Source organism: Erinaceus europaeus, chromosome 9, assembly GCF_950295315.1.
Source record: "Erinaceus europaeus chromosome 9, mEriEur2.1, whole genome shotgun sequence".
NCBI classification, from domain to species: Eukaryota; Metazoa; Chordata; class Mammalia; order Eulipotyphla; family Erinaceidae; genus Erinaceus; species Erinaceus europaeus.
Genome location: NC_080170.1, coordinates 100,221,230 through 100,247,148, shown reverse-complemented (window position 1 = coordinate 100,247,148; position 25,919 = coordinate 100,221,230). Strand labels below are relative to the sequence as shown.

The 25,919-nt window shown below is 35.2% G+C and overlaps 1 protein-coding gene across 2 annotated transcripts in view; it reads left to right on the top strand.

Annotated features, from left to right (window-relative positions):
• The window catches only part of ZPLD1 (zona pellucida like domain containing 1), a 55,305-nt gene that overhangs the window by 7,191 nt on the left and 22,195 nt on the right, over positions 1 to 25,919 (top strand). Inside the window, exons 1-7 of one of the 2 annotated variants that reach the window (XM_060198434.1) lie at positions 6,055 to 6,128; positions 6,329 to 6,549; positions 9,939 to 10,120; positions 11,702 to 11,774; positions 17,355 to 17,452; positions 19,031 to 19,111; positions 25,631 to 25,802. In XM_060198434.1, the coding sequence (XP_060054417.1) occupies positions 6,373 to 6,549; positions 9,939 to 10,120; positions 11,702 to 11,774; positions 17,355 to 17,452; positions 19,031 to 19,111; positions 25,631 to 25,802 (783 nt within the window). In that variant the 5' untranslated portion in view covers positions 6,055 to 6,128; positions 6,329 to 6,372. Of the gene's footprint in view, positions 1 to 6,054; positions 6,129 to 6,328; positions 6,550 to 9,938; positions 10,121 to 11,701; positions 11,775 to 17,354; positions 17,453 to 19,030; positions 19,112 to 25,630; positions 25,803 to 25,919 lie in introns of those variants that run through there. The other variant, XM_007532613.3, reaches the window with a different exon arrangement.

Genomic DNA, 25,919 nt, shown 5'->3' with positions numbered 1-25,919 from the left:
CATATCAGACAGTTTGCAGAGCAAAGATAGAAAATGTGAGTTCTAGCTGACTAGTCAAGAAGAAATCATGTCAATTGTGCCCACATTTTCTTTGTAATATAAAAAATCCTGGTATTTGATATTAAAAATTAGAGTACATGTGTGCTGTTTGTGAAAAGACTAAATTAAGTTCATTTTAATTAAAATTTACTGAGTTTATTAGACACAGTGGGAGAGCCTTACACTTTTAATTACTTCATAATCTAGTGAGAAAGCAAATAACAACTCCCAGATACAATGTCAAATGATATAGTAGCCTTGCAGTTACAGTGATGTAGGGCAGGGTAGAAAAGGCTACTTCTATTAAAGATAGCTTGGGGTCATCATCACCATCATTGCTGCTGTTGTATTTAGTCTTTTCTCATCTGGATGCATCATGCTTGCATGGATATTTTTTCTACTAATATTGTTTATGATTGCTATGTTGAGTCTTTGGTGAGTATCAAACTTGCATTCGTGATTCTTTCCTTTAATTCAACTATTAGATTCATTTCCAACTATCTACCCCACATTTTGCTTGAATGTCCCCTAATTTCTGAAAAACTGAGCTTATCATTTCTTCCTTCCTTTATTCTTCATTTCAGGGAAGATTTCTTTCATTCACTGAAGTTAGAAAATAGAACATTAGCTTGAGATCATTTCTCTTCATGCCATTATCAAATCAATGACATAGCATCTACTGAGCTCATTAGAACCATTCCATATATTAAAAAATTACTTTGAACTAAAAAAATGTAGCTCAACTTGGGAGAGTATTATTATTATTATTATTAATTATTATTATTATTATTTTAACCAGAGCACTGTTCAGCTCTGGCTTATGGTGGTGCTGGGGATTGAACCTGGGACTTTGGAGCCTCAGGCATGAGAGTCTGTTTGCATAACCATTATGCTATCTACCCTCTGTGGGAGAGTATTATATGTTCATTTGTATTGCAGAATATATTGATAAGGTTGTCTGGATAATTGAATTGACCTGTGTTCATGTTATTCCAGGTTAAATTTACAAAGTGTTAATAGAAACCTCCCAAGGTTATTGAAAAGAAAAGTAGGTTTCAAACTTTGCATTACTGACAGAGCATGAAAACCATTCAGTTTATTAAAATCTAGGAATATTTAGTCTCATTTAGATACTTTTGTATTTAAGCAACTTGTACCTGTAATTGTTAGGAAGAACAGAAATAAAGTAGTGTTGCAGGTGTCTCTCTCTCTCTCTCTGTCTACCTTCTCAGTTTCTCTCAAAAATAAATAATAATAATAATAATAATAATAATAATAATAATAAACCCTCTTGTTAAAAAAGAAGAAAATAACATAGTTGGCTATATATCTTTTAGTTATGTGCATGGCATGTTGCAACTACACTGTAAGTGATTGTAAGGACAAAGTGTAAAAGGTGTTCTAACAGTGCATTTTTATTGAAGTTTAAAAGTAGAGGATCAGAGTGCTGATTTACTCAGTAGGAAACATATATTACCAACTGAGAGGAACAGGCTTCAAACACCTGGTTCCCCCTGCAGAGGAGAAGCTCCATGAATGGTGGGGCAGTACTATAAAATATCTCTCTCTCTCTCTCTCTCTCTCTCTCTCTCTCTCACTCTCCCCCTCCCTCCCTCCCTCCCTCCATCTCCCTCTCTCCTGCTCTATCTATAATATTCTATTTCTTTATCAAAAAAGAAAAAAAATAATGGCAACTAGGAATTACTGCTGGGAATAGTGGATTTGTGTAGTCACTAGGCCCTAGTAATAATCCTTGTGACACACACACACACACACACACACACACACACACACACACACAGATTTAAAAATGAGTTATTTAATGGTACCAAACAAGCAAACAAAAAGTAGAGTGTAGGTCTAGGAGGTGGCACAGTGAGTAAGGCACTGAATTGTCAAATATGAAGTCCTGAGTTTGATCCTTATCACTGCATTTGCCAATGATGCTCTGGTTTTCTTTCTCTCTCTTCCTCATAAATAAATACATAAATATTTTTAAAGTTGAGTAATATTTGTATTTACATATATACAATTGGATTTATCCCCCATTTATATAGTAACCATATTTTATGAACTCCAAATGAGGACATAATTTTATACATAGATAAAGTTGACCTTCTTATGGCTATTTAAGAATTGCCTAATTTTTAGAAAATTTGGAACAAACACACCCTGATTGATAGGTGAGAGAGGTAAGCAGAACACTTCTTTCTTCTCCTCTATTTCTAGCTTGAATTCAACTGAATACTCTTTTTTTTTAATTCATAAGAAAAGCTTATCTTGGTTAAAATATCAATTTAAAGCTGCTGTTTTGGCAGCATAACTGCAAGCAAACCTGCTGTTTTACACATACTTAATATCTTTAGAAAAAAAAATCCCTAAAAACCAAACATGTGAAGGGGACTATCCCTTGATTTTTTTTCTTGTAATCAGTTTATATTTGAGGTCACCTAAAATATTAGTATTATTCAAAGGGATGCTGCAATTCAGACAATGGATCAGACAATAAAAGGTTAACAAATTTAGTTGTTGAGAGAAACTTTTATACAGTGACTCTAAAAGTCTACTTTTTGCAGAAATTTCCCTTTGTCAAATTGAAGTATTATCATCCCCTCAAATTCTCATAAATGAAAAAGTTGTGCTGAATGGATGTCTTTAGTACCTACAAAACTAGGTAAGAATGTGTTCCTTGGAACAGTGAAATGTCTTTAGAAAACTGAGTTAGACTGAATTTGAACAGTGGTATCAGTTTGTAGAAAATTCACTTCTGTTGCAGGGGTCACAAGTTTTCATTTACAAAGGAAGAAGCTCTATATCTGAACAAATGATCATGGACATTTGTTAAGCATCGATTAATTCATCTTAAAAAGTGAAGAAACTAAAGCCTTTTGATAGTGCTTTTTTTTTTTCTCCTTTTTTCTCCCCCCCCCCCTCAGATTACTGCTAGGGTTTGCCTACATGATGAATCCATGTCCATGCGACTTCCTTCCTTCCTTCCTCTTCCTTCCTTCCTTCCTTCCTTCCTTCCTTCCTTCCTTCCTTCCTTCCTTCCTTCCTTCCTTTCTTTTTCTCTCTTTTTCTTTTTCTCTCTTTCTTTATTCTTTCTCTCTTTAATTAATTTTGATAGGACAGAGAAAAATTAAATGGAGAGAGAGAGAGCTGAAGCCTTGCTTTACCACTTGTGAAGTTTTTTTTCTCCTACTGCAGGTGGGGATTGCAGTTTGAACTCAGGTCCTTGCACATAGTAACATGTATTCTTAACAAAGTGCACCACCATCTGGCCTCTAGTTGGTTTAAATTAAGGGCAATGATGCCTCTCCCTTTTAAAATATATATTTAATATGAATTCACTTTGATATATTTATAATATTCCAACTTCACTCTCTTTCACTAGACAAAAGGAGGATTTTTGTTGAATTTTATGACTTCTAGGTAAACATTTTTTTTCTTCAAAGATGGTAATAAAGCCTCAGATGTGCATGATTTCCCCACTCCCAAGGCCTATGTTTGCATTCTTTTTTATTTCAGAGTAGTGGTCCGTGGAGAAACACCACAGCTCCAGGGGTTTTCCACATGGTGCCAGACCTTGAACCTTGGTGCATGGGACAATGCACATGTCTTACTGTAGCCCCTACAGAGACAATGGAAAAGTGTGTATGAGAGAGACGCAGACACAGACATAGACACAGACACAGACACACACACACACACACACACACACACACACAGACACACACACACACACACACACACAGAGAGAGAGAGAGAGAGAAGCACTGCACAGCTATTAACATAGCTGGGGATTGAAATTGGGACCTACTTTGTTATCGCCTTGGCCCAGAAGCCATTTTATATGTATATATCTCCTATGATGTTGACACTTAATTTCCATTATTTTCTCCTCTGCACTAAAATTTTAATGGAAATCAAACTGCCCAACTCCCAATTGGCTTGGGCATATTTCACATTAGTGTCATTATTCATGCTGTTCTATGCTATAACTTTTACTCTTTATATAGCTGCACCTTACTGATTTTGAAAAATTCAGCTCATATCAGGTCCTCCAGAAAGTTATTCTATATTATCTGATCCTGGAGAGATTCACTTTTCAATTCCATTCTTTGCTTCTCTGTCCAATCTTTCTATCAGTATGAGTCACACCTTCCCTTATAAATTGTGATCTGTTTGCAAGCAAGGACCACTAATTTGTGAATCCTAAGCTCAACCTATTGTTCTGGTACTTTATGGGATTAATTAATCAGATATTCACTGGAGTGCACTGATGAGCATAAAAGCTTCCTGTTTTCTGGGGTTTTCAGCTTATTAAGAAGACAAGTAAAAAAGATACATACATAATTCCAAGGCAGTAGATTGGGGAATAGGGAAATCTTTGAGAAAAGGATTGTTGAATAAGAGGCATGACAAAACAGGTCAGAGTTACTCAGACAATAATTGAGGGGTAGAAGTGTATCTGAGAGAAAATATCTCTGATTAAAGGTCTTGTGTGTAAACACTGTATTTGGCTATTGTGAAGTGAAAATAATCAGGGAGCAAGGGACACAGAAGCACTAGATGAGAATGCAGGAGTAAGTAGGTATGAGATCATGGCGAGTTTGGGGGGCCTGCTGCAAGATTTGGAATTTAGCCTGAGGGAAACGAATGAAGATATGAGTAAAGAGGCAACATGACTGGGTTTATGCTTTAACAGTTGTACTGATTAGACAGGAATGAGAGTAGAAATGAAGGAGTCAACTAGAAAGTTAATGTGATATTTTAGAGGGAAAAATAGTGGCTTGAGCTGAGGAATAGATGGTAATAAAATAAAATAAACAGATTTAAAGTGTATTTTAAGTTGGTATGAACTCAATAAATATTTGTTAAAATGAACTCCAGGGCCAGGCAACCACATACCCTGTTGAGCTTGCATATTACCATATGAAAGGACCTGGGTTCAAGCCCCTGGTTCCCACTTGTGGAGGGAAGTTTTAGGAGTGGTGAAGTAGTGCTGTAGGTGTCTCTCTTTTACCCTCTGTATCTCCCTCCCTTCTCTCAATTTTTCTCCATATTAGCAAAAAAATGTTACTGAATTTCACTATTTTAATAAAGGGCAAAATATGATTGAATTTGGAGAGGTAGTTGAATGGTTGGAGCACTGGCCTTACATGTGATGAAGTCTTATGTTTGATTCCTGGCACTATATATCCCGTCATTGTATGTTTCAAAGCAGTGCTTTGTTCTCTCTCTCTCTCTCTCTCTCTCTCTCTCTCTCTCTCTCTCTCTCTCATAAAATAGATAAATATTAAAAATAAGATAAATGCTATCGTTTCACTTAGACTTAATATTGCTAAATGCTCATAGAGACATTCTCTCAATTGTGTGTGCCAAAACAAATAGAAAAATATTTCTACCACCTTTGGATTACATAGCAACAAAGTTCCTTATTTCCTGCTTGCATTTTCTATATTACATGTAGGAGAATAGCTACAGAGACAAAAATCTAGTGTGTGTATGTGTATACTCACATTTAATCATATTCACTTTCATAGGCCTATAAATTAAGCCCATCAGTGATAGCTCCTGGAATCATAGACAGCTAGACAAGTTGTATTCTATATTTACATGACCAGACCATTCCTTTTACTGAGGCATGCTATGGTGGGCAAATTTTTTCTTATAGTTGGTCATTAGCTATGTATTTCTACTTGTAATATTAACACACTTCTTTTCATTCTTTCCCTCTAAGTAATACAGACAAAAGAATGGCACATTGATAGATGACTTTTGTTCCTACATCCTGATAAGATGAGTTACAAAATACCAAAATGCTCAACAATATAACTTAGGATGGATTTTAGCTACTTCTTTTTACATTAGAAAAAAAATGAAATGCATAATTTGTAATGAGTTTTAGTACTTTTGACAGGTAATCTGAATAATTCAGTTATTCTAGTTCAGAATTTCCTTAGTAACCTGATTTTCCCACTCAGCTCTCCAATCATTTGACAATGTACTCAGCCGGCATTTAATGCAATCCACTGTATACCAGACGCAAGGAAACAGATGAACTGTCATCTTCATATTCTTCCTGGGTAATTGAATAAGAGACGATTTTTTTCCCGGCTGCTCTTCAACTTGCACTTGGATTAAAGTATCAGAATGAGTTAAATGGGTTGATACAGTGATAAATAAATACATCAGGGGTTATTAAACTTATTTCCATGTAGCGTCTATTCTTGGGCTCTTATATTTTTGTGACCTAAATGTATTTTTTCATTTATTTTTATTTCAGCTGAAAGAGACATCAATGTCTACTGTGGGGTGCAGGCCATTACAATGAAGATTAATTTTTGCACAGTGCTTTTCTCTGGCTATTCTGAAACTGATCTGGCACTGAATGGGCGGCATGGGGATTCCCACTGCAGAGGGTTCATCAATAACAACACCTTTCCTGCAGTGGTCATTTTCATCATCAATCTCAGCACCTTGGAGGGTTGTGGAAACAACTTGGTGGTAAGATTTCTATGAAACTGTGTGTTAGGCTTAGGGTCACAACCAAAATACCTTCCTTCCTTTCTTCCTTCCTTCCTTCCTTCCTTCCTTCCTTCCTTCCTTTTTCCCCCCTCCCTCTCTCCCTCCCTTCCTTCCTTTCTTTCTCTCGTTCTCTCTTTCTTCTCCTCCTTCCTTTTTTTTTTTTATAATCAAAAGCCCAATATACCTTTTAAGAAGAAAAATCTAATAAAACTAAACAAATAACTTTTCCTTTTCTGAGGATTCTGTTCCTGAGCATACAACATTATTTTATAGTACTGGTTCTGTTTACTGTAGCTGAGGAGCAGAGGGTCCTGAGATCAGTTGTTCTTCTCTAATCAACATTATTTTGTGTGGCTGACACTGATAAATCTTTCTTAACAGTTTATTATTAACTGCTTTTTGAGATTTTTATGGAAGCATCTGATCATATAAAATCTTTATTCCAGTGAGTTTGGCAGTGGATCACTTGGTCTGTTGCTTCTTAATGGCCTCCTTCAGAAATAAACAAATGAAATATAGAATTAAAGGTCTAGAATCTTCTAGGTTTCTTATTGATTACTGAAGGACTCAGTCTGGTGTGTTATAAAAGGCCTGTCTGCAATTCTGGTCTGAAATTCCTTACTGTGTAGAACTGCCCTTTACTTATTCATTTATTTTACTAGAGAACTGTTCAGCTCTAGCTTATTGTGATGCTCAGCTCTGGCTTATGTTAGAGCCTCAGGCATGAGAATTTTTTTCATAACTATTTTTTTCTCTCTCTCCCATACCTGGGATTGTCCTTTAAAATGTTCACCATGTCCAGTCTCGCCTTTGTAAGCCCAATAGCACTCTCTCTTCAGCCATTTTGAAAATAAAAATATTGTTTCCTATACTTTCATCTGGAGTTAGAGTTACTAGCCTGCACTAATATGTATTTATCCATGGATTGGATACCAAAATCAGAACTGAATAAGGAATTGGCTGTCCTGGGAACTAAAATTAGTTGGACTAATAAATTATGATATTTTTTTCCTTTCTATTTTGTTAGGACAGATAGAAATTGAGAGGGCTGGTAGGGGGGAGATAGGAGGGAAAGAGAAAGATAGACAACTGCAGAACTGCTTCACTACTTGTGAAGATTCCCCACTCTGAGGGCTCCAACTGAGGTCCTTGCTCATGGAGATGTGTGGCTCAGGTGAATGCAGCACCACCTGACCTCTGATATTGTGACTTTTTTTTTGAAGTATTCTACTGATATTAGTATGTTTTTTTAATTTTTCTCATTTATATATAATGTTATAATGCCAGAAAAGGCAAAAAGGACATAGAATGAGTATAATCACTTAGTCCAGTGAAGAAGACATTGGCTTTCACTTTTCATAAAATATTTGGGATTAAGGGGGAAGGCATTAATTTCCCAAGAGTATGGATTTTGGAATCTTGGTGGACAATGGGAATGAGAAGGAAAAGTTTCCTTTGAATTGTCTTCCTTATTTTTTCTCAGAAGGCAGTCAGAGTATTGTGATAACCACTTTCAAATCTATAGCTTGAGTATTGCTGGCTCTTTTTATTAAACAATGTTTATTCATCTCTCTGAGTTGTGTGCAGAGAGGTTATGAAGCAGCCCTATAAGAGAGTGACTTGGTTGATTATTACATATCTGTGTTTCCTTGTAGAGTGAGAAGCCCCAGCTAAAAACAGGAGCATTTCCTCTTCTCCCATCATGCCCCAGAGTCTTTCCTTCATGGAATTTCTTTTCTGGATTTAAGCTACCATGCCATACTGCTCAGAAAGCAATTAGAGATAGGCCAGAAAAAGTATGTTTATGTGTGTGAAGAAGTGTGACAGTGTAGATATTGGTATATGTGTGGGTTTACATGTGTCCTTTACTTTTTTTTTTTTGAGCTGAATAACTCATACAAACATAGTTGTGTATACATTTTTTCTACGCAGAATTAGTATGTTTTTATCTAGTCAGGTGAGAGGACAAAACATTAGGGAGTTAAAAGTTTCCTAGGAAAACTGAGATTTGAGAGGAGGAGTAGAGTATGTCACAGTGAAGTAAGGGGGAAAGAAGGTAGAAAATATAAAGACCTGAGCAACAAATGCATTAGGACTGGAGGATTATTAATCAAAATATTATTATCTCAGAGGCATGAAACTGAATTATAGAACAGTCTCAGAATAACAAGAGTCACTTTTTGTCTTAGATGTCACTGAATTTGATGTTTTTTCCAAAGACAATCTTCCATGGGAAAAATTAAGTAGGCCACTATATGTTCGGATTAGAAAAAGTATGTTTTCATTTGTTTGCTAGAAAATTACCTTAACTGTGGCCATGTGCTCCTTCTGGATATAAAATATATCGTGTTATTGAAAATTAAGAATCACAAATTTCTATTACCTCAGTTAAAATTATATGCACACCATATAGTATTTGACATTATGGGATAAACTGTATTACTCTGGTATTATGAAGATCAAGACTATTATTGACTACTGCTCAGATGGTGCATCCTTTTTATGAGATTGGGCAATCCTATAAACCTCAGAAAAGTTCAGAGTTGGACAAAATCTTTACATAACTTCTGAGAGTTTTGTTCTCCATGAAATACGCCTGTGAATTTGTAAGGAGCTAAGAATTTTCACTAATACAAGAGGAAGGTTCATATAGGATCAACCCTTAGAAAATCTATGACCTTCAATCAATTATTCAGAAATTACCTTGGGGGATGAAAGATGCTGATCCTATTGTGCGATCCTTAAGATGCAAAGGTCATCAAAATCAAGAGGGTTTCTTATACACAATAAACTGCTTTGATTAAGAGCGTGCCAAGTAAGACTGCCCCTGTGCTTGAATTACTACTGAGACAGAAATATGTACTGAACATTAGGGAGTTAAAAGTTTCCTAGGAAAACTGAGATTTGAGAGGAGGAGTAGAGTATGTCACAGTGAAGTAAGGGGGAAAGAAGGTAGAAAATATAAAGACCTGAGCAACAAATGCATTAGGACTGGAGGATTATTAATCAAAATATTATTATCTCAGAGGCATGAAACTGAATTATAGAACAGTCTCAGAATAACAAGAGTCTTTTAAGCCTTGCTACAGAATTTGATCTTCCTCTGTGAAACTTTTCAAACTTGTTGCTCACTGAACACATAATTTTCTTCTTTCTTAGGGATGAAATATGATTATTTTTATAAATAAAGTTTTATTTAGTTAAAACATATGCAATCATTTATAAATAAAACAGTAATTGCAAATTAAGGCATATTATGTTTGAAACAAACCCAGAAATGAACTGGTCTAATGTTTTATTTTGCATATGAAATTCCCACATTTATATATAGCTATTTAATCCTGGCACTTAATTTGCCATCCCAACAGGTATCTACAGTTCCTGGAGTGAGTGCTTATGGAAACGCATCTTCAGTACAAATAGGGAATATCTCAGGTTATATTGATACACCAGATCCACCAACAATCATCAGCTATCTGCCTGGACTTCTTTACAAATTTAGTTGTAGTTATCCACTGGAATACCTGGTTAATAATACCCAGCTTGCTTCGTAAGTTCATGTTTTGTTCTTGCTTTCTTATCTTTTCTTTATGTTTTAGTAATTTCTTATCTTTTATGGGCTTGGAAAAGTAGCAGAATTTGCTGAGACTAGCCAAAATTGATGTAATGTAAGCCATATTAAGATATTAATTCTAATACATCAGCTAACCATGTATCTGTCATCTGTGTGGCTAGCCTCTATCACATTTCATTTATAGTTTTCATGACTCATGTTAACAGTTCAGAAGAGTTAATTTTCTCCAAATTAGAACTGACTCAAATTTGTCAGGCATCTGACTTGGTTTGTCATTGTTGCTTTCATAATTGCCAAAGAGCCCCTAAATTCTGGGTGCTGATGCCCCTCAGGAGGCTCTGTCATGTTTCCAGGGTACAAACATTTGGTCACTGTGGGCCTGTTTCCTTTATGTCATGTGCTCTCTCTCTACTGGACAGTGCTGATTCAGAATCAGGTGTCCTTCTGTTTCTTGAGGAGCTACTACATGAACAGATGATGAGTGCTGAGAATTCCTGAAAGAAATGGCATCCTCCAGAGCCAAACAGATCCAGAAATGAACACATGTCAGAGTCTTATGTTTTAGACCTATGCATTATCTCCAAAGCACACAGTCCAAAGCAGGGCTACATAATCATCTGGATTTGTCCAATGTTGTTTCCAAGGGTTGTCAATAAGACCTATTTTTTGTTTAGTATAGGTCAAGAAGGAGTGAGGCTGGTTTTATGGCACTAAGGTTGATTAATAACTTGGTAAAAAAATATTATCACGTGGAAAGCAAGAAAAGAAAGGCCTTAAGTCAAAAGAATACAGGTATAGAAGGAAGCCGGTCATTAAATGTCATATCTTTCACTTTGGCCCTCCTCACATTCCCTTTATATAATTTCTGAGCTCCAATATCTGTAGTAATTCATTCATTTATTCAGTAAACAATACATATGTATGTTATGTAATATTTTAGCAGTGAGCAAAGTAAAACAAAAACACAGATTTCATGAAACTATTAATCTAATAGAAATAATGAGAATATATTTGCATTAGATTCAAATTTCTTCTTTTTATTTTTATTTTATAGAGACAGCCAGAAATTGAGAGAGAAATTGAGGGGGAGAGAGACAGAGAGACACTTGCAACACTGCTTCACCACTTGTGAAGCTATCCCCCCCTGCAGGTGGGGATTGGGGGGCTCAAACCTGGGTCCTTGTGCATTGTAACATGTGCACTTAACTTGGTGTGCCACCACCCGACCCCAAGGATTCAAATTTCTATCAAGTTTTTCTGGAGAAAAAGAGACATATATCTATTAAAAATAGGAAAAACGCTGTCTTTCTAGATAAAAAATGGGGGGGGGGGCGGCATGTAGAATGATAGTTTGTCTTTACTCAGTTCTCTCGCTTTTTATTAACTTATCCAGTGATATTAAATAATATACCTATTTCAGGCATAGTTAAAAGTATTATGGGCTTATTTAAGAATTTCAATGCCTTAAATCTAGTGTTAAGGTATAACTGAAACATTTAATTCAAAATCTAATCAATGCTTTCTTTCTTCATCTCTCTCTCTCTCAATCTGTTTTAGATCCTCAGCTGCTATTTCTGTGAGAGAGAACAATGGTACCTTTGTCAGCACTTTGAACCTGCTCCTTTATAACGTAAGTTGGTCGGTGAAGGATGTTATTTTCTCTCCCACTATTGTGGGAGCCATTTGTGTGACTGTCTTTTATAAAAAATCCCCTAAAAGCTACGTTAGCACTTTTTTACCATGTTAGCATCTTTACTACCATTTTTCTTATATCTTAGTGCTAAAGGGATATTAAGGACTATCGTATCCAAAAAGTTGAGGAATGATCTTCTTCTTCTTCTAGCGTTTGCCCTTCTTCCGTAGCTAGTCAACAGCGTCAGGAATGATCTAAATTTTATATCAGAAATGATTCTGCATAGTTAGTACAAATGTCTAATTATACTTACATGTTTGTATTTACTTGTGTGTGTATGCGTCTAGTCATAGTTAGCATCAAGATTTGGGGAGTGATATTTTTGTGACATAAAGAGGGGAAATCCCAGTGACACTTCTCTGGAGGCCATACGTGGTGATGAGTGTGTTGATATTTTCAATATGGGTTTTGGTTGGTGAAAATTCTGTCAGAACTGAAAAAATATGTGTTGACTTCACAGAATTGTCTAGGCTTTTGTCATGTAAATATCAGCCGTGGCAGCAAAATCTGAAAAATACATTGATTTCTATTTATAACCCTAACATTAATCCCTCAAATGATATTTTAATGTTGATTAAAAAATTATTCATACATTTTAAATGCCTGATTTAAATATCAATTTTTCAATCTATCAACCAACATTTTTGTAAATTATGAATCTGATTTTTACATTATTATTCATGTCATCATAGCACTGAGTTATAATTCATGCAACTGATTTAAAAGTCAGTGCTTTATACTTTGAATATAATGAGCTATAAATATTGTAGTAGGACATTTTCCAAAGGCATTTTTAAAAAAATCATGTTTATATGTTTGTAGTCTGACACCATGGATTTCTAAACAACAAATTAAAATGTGTTGGTATGATGATTGCCTTTCTGTCATTTCTAAACTTTCTTAGCAAGCAGAAGCTGCCAAGTCATTGTTTCTACAACACTCAGCAAATGTGTACCATTATTCATTCCCAACATGGCCTGATGTTGTTGTGAGCAATGTTTTTAAATAGGAAAGTTTCTATCTGTTGATTTATATGTGCAAACTCCTAGAAGTAAAACTGAAGGTGAATGGTTTCAATTTAGTCTAAGTTGTTATAATTGAGTGAAGCACAAATGTATATTCCTGAACTTAAAATCATGAGAAATATATCCACATGACACTTAATGATATTATTGTCTGTGAAATTGAAAGACACTGGAAAAAACAGAAAATATAAATTCAGAAGTAATGGATTTGAGGAGAAATTTGCTTTGAAAGTCTTCTCCTTCTCCTTCTTCTTCTCCTTATCATTAATTTATCATTAGAAGTAATATTGTAATCCTTTTCCTAAATAGACACATTACTTCAAAGAGTTTCTAAATCTTAATGCTAAATAAAGGCCTGTAATCTGATAATAGCTTTAATAATATGTATTTTGTGGCAAAAATGTAACCAATTACTTGATAACAAATTATAGTGTGTAAAAATACTTTTAGTTGTATAAACAGAACTAGTTAGCATGAAAGTGTTATTTATAGTTGAATCTTCAAATTTATTTACTTATCATTTTTTTAATAAAATCCAAACATTTTGGTGTTAGACAGAAAGCTCAGTCCCAGCATTTTATACTTGATATCCCAGAGTCAACAAGTTTGTCAGCGTCGTGTTATTCCAGAGCAGAGCAGTGATCGACTCTTTCTCATGATAGCAAACTTCTACCACTTCCTCAGAAATTAGTTTGTTAAATTAACAGAATGTATTGGCAATAATAGGATTACAGATAAAATAATGAATAGTGTAATTTCCAGCCATCTCTTTTAGCTGTATGTAATGCCTTTTATTACCTGCATTATGTTTTACATTAACATAATACATTTACAAATAATATTGGATGATACTGATGATGATGATTCCCTAATGCCTGTAGTTTACCTTCAGCTTCACTCTTCAACTACATCCTGTGATTTTAAAAATGACTTTGTTTTTAGAGATTTTATTTATTTTCATGAGGGAGAAAAGAGAACTGCTCAGTTCTGGCATATGTTGGATGCTGGGAACTGAACTTGGGAATCTCTGGTACTCGGATATGAAAATCTGGTGCACTACCTCTGTTCACTTTCCAGGCTTATTTTATTTTATTTTATTTTATTTGCCTCCAGGGTTATCACTGGGGCTTGGTGCCAGCACTACAGATCCACTGCTCCTGGAGGCTATTTTTCCCATGTTGTTGCCCTTGTTGTGGTTGTTATTGTTATTGTTATTGTTGTTGGATAGGACAGAGAGAAATCGAGAAAGGAGGGGAAGATAGAGAGGGGGAGAGAAAGACACCTGCAGACCTGCTTCACTGCTTGTGAAGCAACTCCTCTGCAGGTGGGGATCTGGGGGCTTGAACTGGGATCCTTAATTCAGTCCTTGCAATTTGTGCCATGTGTGCTTAATCCGCTGTGCTACTGCCCAGCTCCTGTCTAGGCTTATTTTAAAGAGTATTTTATTATATATTTATTGAGTGAGAGAATGAGAATATTAGAGAGAGGGAGAGGTGGAAGTAGAAGAGTGGAAGGGGAGAGAAAGCAGAGTACATCTTGTTTCTGGCATATAGTGATGCTGGAGTTTGAACTTGGGCCCTGTGGAAACTCAGGCAATGTAAATCATATACTCAATCTCCCAGTTATCTCTCTATCCTATTCTATGAGTTTTGTCCAGTATATATGACAAATGACCATATTGCTGTATCATACAGACATCTGTCATTTTTAGCATAGAATCTTCATAGTATTTAGCCATGTTTCAGAGCATTAATATTAGTATTATATACTAATATATAGTAGGAGTATTATATACTAATATATAGTAGGAGAAATTTGCTATACTTTCATTAATTTGTCCAAAATAGCAGTTATTGTTTGGAATAATAGCATTTAGCTATCTGTATATAATTTTCTTATAGCACTTCAAATTAAATGTTTTATAGGTATTGGGGCAAAACCTTTCTATTTTATATGGAATTTAAAATATACTGAGTCTTAGAAATAATTAGAAGTTATATAACTTACCTACTAGTTTTATTGCCTGCTTAAATGTTTGGAGAAAAAAAATAATACACAATTTGATCTGGCAGTTGATTTCTTTGTGTTCTGGGATCCAGTAAGCATCTACTGGATGTTTTTATTTTAAAAAAAGATGTAATGAATTTTGTTGACCATATGGTTCCCATTAAGTGGGAGTCAAAAGCTGGAGAGGAAATGAACAGAATATTCACGAAAGAAGATATCCAAAAGGCCAAGAGACATGAAAAAAAATACTTAAAGTCATTGATTGTCAGAAAAATGCAAATAAAGACAACAGTGAGATAACACTTCTCTCCTGTGAGAATGTTATACATCAGAAAGGATAGTGACAGTAACTATAATTGTTGATACATGTGTAAAAATTCTCAGTTTTCTGCTAAGACTTTTTAAAAAAAATTATTTATTTATTTATTTATTTTCCCTTTTTTATTGCCTTTGTTGTTTAACATTGTTGTGGTTATTGATGTTGTTGTTGGATATGACAGAGACAAATGGAGAGAGGAGGGAAAGACAGAGAAGGGGAGAGAAAGACAGACACCTGCAGACCTGCTTCACCGCTTGTGAAGTGAATCTCCTGCAGGTGGGGAGTCGGGAGCTTGAACCCGGATTCTTACGCAGGTCCTTGAGCTTGGCACCACCTGCACTTAACCCGCCGCATTACCGCCCAACTCCCCAACTCTAAGATTTAATGAGAACTATAGTGATTCTCTAGGGGAGGTAGGAGGTTGGGGATATGGAACTCTGGTGGTGGGTGTCATTAGTTACTGTAAACCATTAATTTCCTGAATAAAAATTTGGAGAATAATTATATAATTAATTTTAGGGATATTATATATACATACACTGTAATCTTACAATCTTATAACCTACTATTAATCACAAATTAAAATTTGTTTTAAAAAATTGCTGCTGTGAACATAGGTATTCACAGATCTTTTTGAATGAATGTGATTGATTCCCTAGGATATATCCCCAGGAGAGGAATTGTCAGGCCCTAGGGAAGGTGAATTTCTAGCTTTTCAAAAGTTCTTCAGACTACTCTCCACAAGGGTTGGACCAATTTACATTCTCACCAGCAGTGTAAAAAGGTTCCTTTACCCTTGCAGCTTCTCCAGCACTTGTTGTCACTATCTGAGTTTGTATATTGCACTAAAGCAAAGGATTCGGGGGCGGGGGCGGGGAGGGATGGCTTTCAGTTCCTGGTGCATAATGGCAGGAAGACCTAGACTGAGCATTAGACTGTTTTGCAGAAAACTGAGAATTTTTACACATGTATCAACAATTATAGTTACTGTAAACCATTAATTTCCTGAATAAAAATTTGGAGGATAATTATATAATTAATTTTAGAGATATTGTATATACTATAGAAGAGTATAGGCAAGTAACCAAAATGATAAAGTCAGAAAATTTATTCTAGCAGCAATTTTAGGATAAAAAGTAATCATGATTAAACCACAGCCGAGTTGTATGTTATATGCAAGTGACTTGACAGTATAAAACTTGTAAAAAATTTTTTTAAAAAGGTGAGTATGTTTCTGCATAATATTGATGCAATTAAAAACTTAAAGCTGCATAGTTAATGAGGTGTGGAATACTTAGAGAATTTGAAAAATATAATTAAATAAAAATACTATCAGAAGTACTTATAGGAAAAAGTGACATTTCTCACATAAATGTAGAAAATAAGTACAACTTATAATTCCCCATTGATATGGCATTATTTAGAAAGTTTTCTACATGAATGCATTAAAAAAATGGAGCACCCTTATGACTACCTTAATTTTTAAAATTCATAACCTCTTGCTTTCTTCCCAGATTCCCTAAACAGTGCACTATTTTTTTTTTTTTTTTTTGCCTTTTCTTGATGACTTTGAAGGTCATAATGAACATTGACAAACCTCTCTGATGAAAATAGTAATCTTTTAAGAGTAACTAATTTGGGAGCAAAAGTTGCCTCCACACTAAATGGTTTAACTGCTTAATTTGGGGGAAATTTTGTTGTTGTATTCTACACTAGTTTCCTGCTTTTCTTTATTATCAAGTCATAGCTATAAATCCTCAATTTTAATCTCTTCAACACTATAAATTGGGTTAGGGTAAAACAGTATCTCTAGAAATAATCTGACATAAGGGTGATGATATAGAAATAAGGATCTGAGAAATTTTTCTACAAATAAGCACTAATGAATTTGAGGCAGGGAATCTAGGATATCCATTTTGATAAAATGGAAAGCATGCTGATCTTATTTTTGATTTTTCTATTCAATTATGATATTATTAAAATACTGGGTAAATTATATGGATTAAAATATTATCAAAAGTATACTACAACTCCAATAGCAAAGGGCTTAAATTGAGGCAGATGACATACTTTCTATTATAGTTTAAATAGGTTAACTTTTTACTTATGGCCTTGTTCTAAATGCTGGCAGACAGTGATGGGTTGTTCATTTTTTTCCATCATTAGGACTCAACCTACAGTCAGCAGTTAATTATCCCAAGTATAGGATTACCTTTGAAAACCAAAGTATATGCAGCTGTACAAGCCACTAATCTGGATGGCAGGTATTTTCAAATTCTTGTCTTTTATTGGTTAAACTATTTTGTCTGTCTAAAGAGTCATGAATCATAAAGTCATCTCATTATTTTTACTTTCCAAAACATAGTCATTGGCATACTACTTAGACATGCTAATAGACAGAAATAACAAGTTGTTAAGATTAAGGGTTGACACTCAGTTTATATTGTTAATTGGAAAATAACAAGTCTTCCCTTAAAGGAGTGGTAATGACTAGAAGAGTTCATGAGAGATCTTATCAGATTCGAGAATGTTCTATTTTTGTTATCTGCAATCTGATTAATTAGATGTAGTCTTTTTGTGAACACATAATTTGTGTACTTTCCTCGGTGTGATTTACTATTCAGTAAAGTTTACCAAAATCAAAAGAACTCAAGGATAGAAAGGGAAAAGTACAGGGTGAAACTAAATATGATCAAGGATTCTAGGGGAAGGGAGAGGCTGGAGGTGGTTGGGAAGGCATTGCAAATCTAATACATGGTGGTAGAGTAGGAATTCAGCTTGAGGCAGGAACAGTGTATGGGTAACTATCATGAGGAGATAAGAATTTGTACCCATATGACAACTGTCTTGTAAACCAATATCCCCCAATAGAGCAGTCTGAAAAGTGGAGAACTCTTTTCATAAGAATCTGAATCAAAATTTGTCTACTAACACCCAAAAAAGTCTCTGCAAAAAAAAATCAGTTGCATTTGGATAATATTTATAAAAGTCAGAATAGTCAAAATTGAAAGGAAATTTTAAAAGATGCCATTATGACTGTAACACTTATAACCTGGTAGTGGCATGCCTGAGGTTCTCACAGGTTGCTCTTTAAACTCTAAAGAGATTGATGTACATTAGCAATTTGGTTCTAATTTATCTTCTCCATTTGTTTCTTCTTGGGATTTCTATTTTTGGATATAAGCGAGTCTTTAAAGTTGTGTTACTAAATTTAATTTTCCCACTTTTATCAACATTCTATATTCATGGAATAGTAATTTTTTACAGAAATAGACTTGAAATGACATAGTACATAAATTGAGGTACTATCTGGCTATTTGGAGGAAAGGTATGCACTTGCTTCATGACTTTCTTCTATCTGCCTTTGTGTATCATGGACCCTCATCCCCACTGATTCTGTCATGATTACAGTATAGAGTATATGCACCAAGCTCCTTTAATGCATGTGGTGTTGTAACTTCTTCTGCCACCCACTAGAGGTAGTAATTCATAGAAACACAAGAGTATAGTTCATGACACATAAACATGTAGGTGCTCATATCTGACTTGGTTTCTTCAGACTTTGAAAATTCACTTGCCGTGTGTGTGTGTGTGTGTGTGTGTGTGTGTGTGTGTGTGTGTGTTTAGCCTTATTGGTCTGGAATGACAAATTTGTTATAGATTTTTAAACACCATGAACAGAAAACTACCTATATTTTAAACAAAGCATCTACAAATAAATAATTTTTAAAGACACTGTATTCCATAGGATAAGAAGTTTGTCAATATTCACTTCTCTGGGGCTAGTAATTAAATGCCAGAAGGAATTTCTGATTGTAGATTGTGCTTACCATTTTCTGCAGATGGAATGTCTTAATGGATTATTGTTACACGACCCCATCTGGGAATCCAAATGATGATATTCGTTATGATCTCTTCCTTAGGTAGGTGTCTCAGTATTGTATTAATAGCAAAAACCCAATTGTAGATAAATTAAATGGGAACTGAATTGAAATAAAAATATTGAAATGGATAAATTGTTAAGTATTTTTCCTCTTTTGAGATTTTTCTCTTATAATGCTGGAAGTACAGAAGTCAAGTTTTCAACACAAAATGCTGATAAGGCTGGTGTTGAATGAGAGTTGCTAAGTTAGGTCCATCAAAGATGTTTTATTTATGTTTAGGGCATATGAGAATATTTCACTGTCTTAAGAAAAATATGGTTGAGGCATTATTGATGTTAAGAAAGAGGCAGTGGGAGGGCACTATTTATCTACAGCTAGATGGTCTCATCATGTGTCAAAAGAAGAGCAAAACTAAAGTAATGGTCTGGGTAATTTAGACCCTATAAAATACTTTTCCTCATTTATCACTATTTAATATGAAAACATAATATAGCCTACCACTCCTTTTTTATCAGTCAATAGGTTCAACTTCATGCCTCAATAGACATTGATAGAGTGAACGTAATCTACATTTGGGGAAAAGAAACATTTATCATAAAAACATTCAGTCATCACAGTTGCCTTCCAGCATTTTTATCTGACAAGAGAACAGACTTGTGAGCTAGGCTTCTAACCTAGCTCGTAAAATGCACTTGGCTCACATTGCTGCTGCTTATTGACACACAATGGGAGTAAGTGATAGTAAGCGAAAATAATATATTTTATTAGCTAATCAAGGTTCAGAGGTTTGGTCAAAGTGACATTCTCATATTCTATTGCTAGAAGTGCTAATTTGGGGAAGCAGGGCGGTAATGCAGTGAGTTAAGCTCACTTGGCGCAAAGCAAGACGGCCGGCTTAAGAATCCCAGTTCCAACCCCGGCTGCCTACCTGCAGGGAAGTCTCTTCACAGGCAGTGAAGCAGATCTGCAGGTGTCTGTCTTTCTCTCCCCCTTTCTGCCTTCCCCTCCTCTCTCCATTTCTCTCTGTCCTATCTAACAACGACGACAACAGTAACTACAACAACAATGAAAAACAACAAGGGCAACGAAAGGGAAAATAAATAAATAAATAAATAAGGTGCTAATTTGGGTAATATTTGTGTGGGTAAAATGTCAATATATATAAAATACATAAAATAATGTATATTCTTTGATTCTGTGTCTACAAAATAGAAGGATATTCTAATATATATAAATTTTTGTATATCAGCAACATTTTTAAAAATTGTATTTATTTATTTTTCCTTTTGTTGCCCTTGTTGTCTTTTTATTGTTGTTGTATTTATTGTTGTTGTTATTGATGTCATTATTGGATAGGGCAGAGAGAAATGGAGAGAGGAGGGGAAAGCAGAGGGGGAGAAAAAGTTAAGGCACCTACACATCTGCTTCACCGCCTGTGAAGCAACTTCCCTGCCCCTGTGGAGCCGGGACTCCAACTGGGATCCTTAAGCTGGTCCTTGTGCTTTGAGCCACATGCTCATAACCCGCTGCGCTACTGCCCGACTTCCTATCAGCAACATTTTTTAAATAAAATATTTATTTACTTATTTATTCCCTTTTTGTTGCCCTTGTTTATTATTGTTGTCTGTCTTCGTTGTTGGATAGAACAGAGAGAAATGGAGAGAGATGGGGAAGACAGAAAGGGGGAGAAAAGTATAGACAGCTGAAGACCTGCTTCACCGCTTGTGAAGCGACTCCCCTGCAAGTGGGAAGCCGAGGGCTCGAACCAGGATCCTTACACCGATCCTTGGGCTTGGCACCACGTGCGCTTAACCCGCTGCTCTACTGCCTGACTCCCATCAGCAACATTTTTAATGGTACAATATGGGAAAAGTTGATTGCCCTGTAGTAGGAAATGATTAGGTGACTTATGGAAAACGGGTTAGTTAAAATTCCATAGAAGCACTGTGATTTTATACACAATGTTATTTGTAAACTAGTTTTTTTTAGGCTTCACTCTGTATTTCTCTCTCCCTTTCTTTTATTTATTTATTTATTTATTTATTTATTTATTCCTCCAGGGTTATTCTGGGCTCGGTGCCTGCACCATGAATCCAACGCTCCTGGAGGCCATTTTTTCCCACTTTTGTTGCCCTTCTTATTGTAGCCTCGTTGTGGTTATTATTATTGCCATTGTTGATGTTGTTCGTTGTTGGATAGGACAGAGAGAAATGGAGAGAGGAGGGGAAGACAGAGAGGGGGAGAGAAAGATAGACACCTGCAGACCTGCTTCACCGCCTGTGAAGCGACTCCCCTGCAGGTGGGGAGCCGGGGGCTTGAACCGGGATCCTTACGCCAGTCCTTATGCTTTGTGCCACATGCGCTTGACCCACTGCGCCCCCGCCCGACCCCCTCTCTCTTCCTTTCTTGGTATTTATATTTATACAAATACAGGTTTCTTTAAAATCTGAGTATATTAGAACATGAAGTAAAAAAACAGCATAGGCACTTGAGAGTTGTATATACAGGATCTCAATTATATATTAAAGAATTTACATGAGTAGGAACACAATATTATGTACCTATGGGAGACTTGTGAATCATTTTGTATTCACATTTTTCAAAATTTCTATAATCATTTTGTGTTAATAATATGTGACCAAGTAAGCAGACTTGTGGTATGACTATTATCGTAGCTTAATTCTAAAACTTTGGTTTTCATGTTGGAAATTGTGTAGAGAATTTAGGGAAATAGCTCAGTTGGTAGAGAAGATGACATGCATACTTGAAATGGCTTTATTTACCAAAGCAGCACTCTGATTTCTCTTTCTCTCTCTCTTTTTTTTTCCTTTTTTGATTCTCTCTCATATGAAAGATGTATGATTTAGTTATGCAGTTATTCAAGAAGATTGTTACCGTTGCAAAATATTGTGTAAGTGCCTAGGAAATAACAGGTCAGAGCCAGGTGGTTGCACTCCTGGTTGAATGCACAGATTACAGTGTGCAAGGACCTGGGTTTGAGCTCCCGTCCCCACCTGCAGGAGGAAAGGTTCACCCCCACCCTCTCAATTTCTGACTGTCTCTCTACCCAATAAAGATAATACAAAAAAAAAAAAAGGAAGAAAGGAAATAACAGGTCTAGGAAACTTCAGGTTTTTCAAATATAAATGCTAAGCACATGAGTTTACCTGATCTCTAGTGTCTCAATAAACTACAAGAAAAATGTGGAAAAAGAAAAAAAATTAAAGATCAGTTAAACTCAGCAGAACAAAACTCATCATGGAACATAGAAGATTTATACAGAACATTTAACAGTAATTAAAATTTTGTCATAAGGATCCTGGTTCAAGCCCCCGACTCCCCACCTGCAGAGGATTCGCTTCACAGGCAGTGAAGCAGGTCTGCAGGTGTCTATATTTCTCTCCCACTCTCTGTCTTCCCTTCCTCCTTCCATTCCTTTCTGTCCTATCCAACAACAATGGCATTAATAACAATAATAATAATAATAACAACAAGGGCAACAAAAGGGGGGCAAAATAGCCTCCAGGAGCAGTGGATTCGCAGTGCCAGTGCCGACACCGAGTCCTAGCAATAACCCAGGAGGCAAAAAAAAATTTATCATAATCATAAGAAGGCAGATTAGAAATGACAGGACAGTAAAAACTAAGGCTATGATAATATAGTAAATAACTGGGAGTAATTTAGATAGAATAGAAAAAGATATTACAGAATCGAAGACATAATTACAAGAGAAATTGTTTAAGGGATACTAAATATTAAACAATTTACAAAATGACTGAATTCATCATTCTTTATAGCCAAATAGTGTCCCACTGTGTATATATACCACAACTTTCTCAGTCATTCATCTGTTGTTGGATACCTGGGTTGCTTCCAGGTTTTGGCTATTACAAAGTGTGCTGAATAACAAATGAGTATCTGAGAAAGTTGTGGTGTATATACACAACAGAAATACTCAGCTATTAAAACTAGTGATTTCATCTTCTTCACCCCATCTTGGATGGAGCTTGAAGGAACCATGCTCAGTGAAATAAGGGAGAAACACAAGGATGAACATGGTATGATCTCACTCATAGGCAGAAGCTGAAAAACGAGATCAGAAGGGTAAACACTAAGCAGAACCTGGACTGGAGTTGGTGTATTGCACCAAAGTAAAAGAATCTGGGGGGGGGGGGGGAGAGGGGTTCAGGTCCTGGAATATGATAACAGAGGAGGAACTAGTGGGGATTGTATTGTTATGTGGGAAACTGGTAAATGTTACATGTATACAGACTATTATGTTTTACTATTGACTGTAAGCTATTAATCCTCCAAAAAAGAAATTTTAAATGAAAATTGTGCTACTATGAACATAGGTAAACACACAGATCTTTTTTGGATGGGTGTGTTTTGTTCCTTAGGACATAACCTCAGAAAAGGAATTGCCAGGTCATAGGATAGGTCCATTTCTAGCTCTCTGAGAGTTCTCCACAGTGGTTGGACAAATTTATATTCCCATCAGTAGTGCAAGAGAGTTCCTTTGTCCCCACAACATCCCCAGCATTTGTTGTTACTATCTTTTCTGATGTATGACATTCTCATAGGAAGTAAAGTGGTGTATCTCATTGTTGTCTTTATTTGCATTTCTCTGACATTCAATAACATTAGCATTTTTTCGTATGTCTGTTGGTCTTTTGGACCAACTTTAGGATTTTTTTTTTCTAATTTTGGTGAGCTCTGTATATATTTTGGTTATTATCTATTTGTCTGATGTATAGCATGTCAAGATCTCCCATTCTGTAAAGTCCTTTTTTTCTTTCAGGACAGAAACTTTTGAAATAGTGCTGGATTTGTGATAGCCATAAGAAAAATAACACTGAATTAATACTTTATTCAATAGTATTAACATTTTAATTGATCACTGATTTAAATGTGAAAACTAAAATTTTAAAATTGGTAGGAGAAAATTTGGTAGAAGAAAAACTAAAATTTTTAAATTGGTAGAGGAAAAATACTTTTAAAACTTTGAAGTAAGCAACATTTATCTTAATATTATAAATAATACAAAAGAATATTAAACATGCAACTACAAAAATTAATTTTCTGTATACATAAATGTACACAGTGAAGAATAGCCAAAGCCAAAGAGAAAAGTAAAACAATCTTCAAGTTATATAGCAAGCAGGGAGCCATCTTTCCTAACATATAAAATACTTGTAACAGTTAGAGGAGGAAAAGTCAACAGTATAGTAATAATCTAAGTGGTGGGCATAATAGTTTTCATATGAAACAACACGGTGAATTGAATGTATAAAAGATGTATTTATTCAAAATAAAAAAGAGGCAATTTGTAATTGTGTCAGGACTAGAAAGGTGACTTGGTAGATAGAATGTATACATGATACTCTGCATTTGATTCCCAGTAGAACTTAAGTTGGAGCCCCTGTCCTATCCTTCATAAATAAATAAATAAATAAATAAATAAATCTCAAAAAATAAATGGGATTATATGGTGATGACTTACTTTTTCTATAAAATTAGGCAAACCCCAAAATATTATCCATAAATATTTTTGATCTAGCTCCAGATGAAATATTTACTCACACATCAGTTGAATATATTAAAATCCACAGCCCCGGCTCCCCACCTGCAGAGGAGTCACTTCACAGGTGGTGAAGCAGGTCTGCAGGTGTCTGTCTTTCTTTCCTCCTCTCTGTCTTCCCCTCCTCTCTCCATTTCTCTCTGTCCTATCCAACAAAGACGACAGCAACAATAATAATAACTACAACAATAAAACAACAAGGGCCACAAAAGGGAATAAATAAAATAAAAAATAAAATAAAAAAAAATCCACAATACGTTATTTTAGAAAATCTATCAAATCATCTTATAGCTATATTGAAATGATAACCCTGTGTACATTCACAATGTTACATTAAAGGTTATCATTGTTACTTTTTTATTTTTTAAAAAAAAGCAAAAAACTCAAAGCAGTACACAGGTGCATATATAAGGAACTGGTTATATAAATGCTGGTACCTGTGAATCATTAAATATTATACAATCATAAGAACAGTGAGACTAAATATTGACAAACATGTCAAAAGCACATTCTTGAAATTTAAAATGGCAAGGTATGGGACAATGTAGACAGATTTATTTTATTTAAGATATACTTAGCATATCTTCCTAGGAGGATACAATAACAAATAAGATCACCTCTCGCAGGCCCAAAGTGCATAGGGAATGGTGTGGGTATGGACAAGTATGGGAGGGAGAGTTTTCATTATATATTTGTTCTTGTTTGGGTAGCTGAATTTTATGAAACTACAGCCCTTTTAAAATTTAACAGTAATAATATAATAAGAAACTGATCTCTTTAAATTGTTTGATCTTGGTCACTCTTGTCTTACCTGTTGAGTTAGCTTGTGTTCTTATTAAATATCTGTAACATGGAAGGATTTTCTTAGCTTTAATGGGATGTGAAGTTCTTAGTACTACAGAAATTGATTTATAAGCCCTAGTGACTGGTACTTTCTCACAATAACCTTTTTTTTTTTTCTGTTTCCCAAACTGTAGCTGTGACAAAGATCCTCAGACTACTGTAATTGAAAATGGCAGAAGCCAGCATGGCCGATTTTCCTTTGAAGTGTTCCGATTTGTCAAACACAAAAATCAGAAAATGTCCACTGTCTTCCTACACTGCGTTACCAAGCTCTGTAGAGCTGAAGACTGCCCCTTCCTTATGCCAGTACGTGTGTTACACGTTTATTCTATGTTGTTGAATTGATCTAAGCTGAAAGGTTACTAAATGGTAAACACTAATTTTTTATATAAAAAGTAAAGTGTGTGTACTAAGTAATGTTGC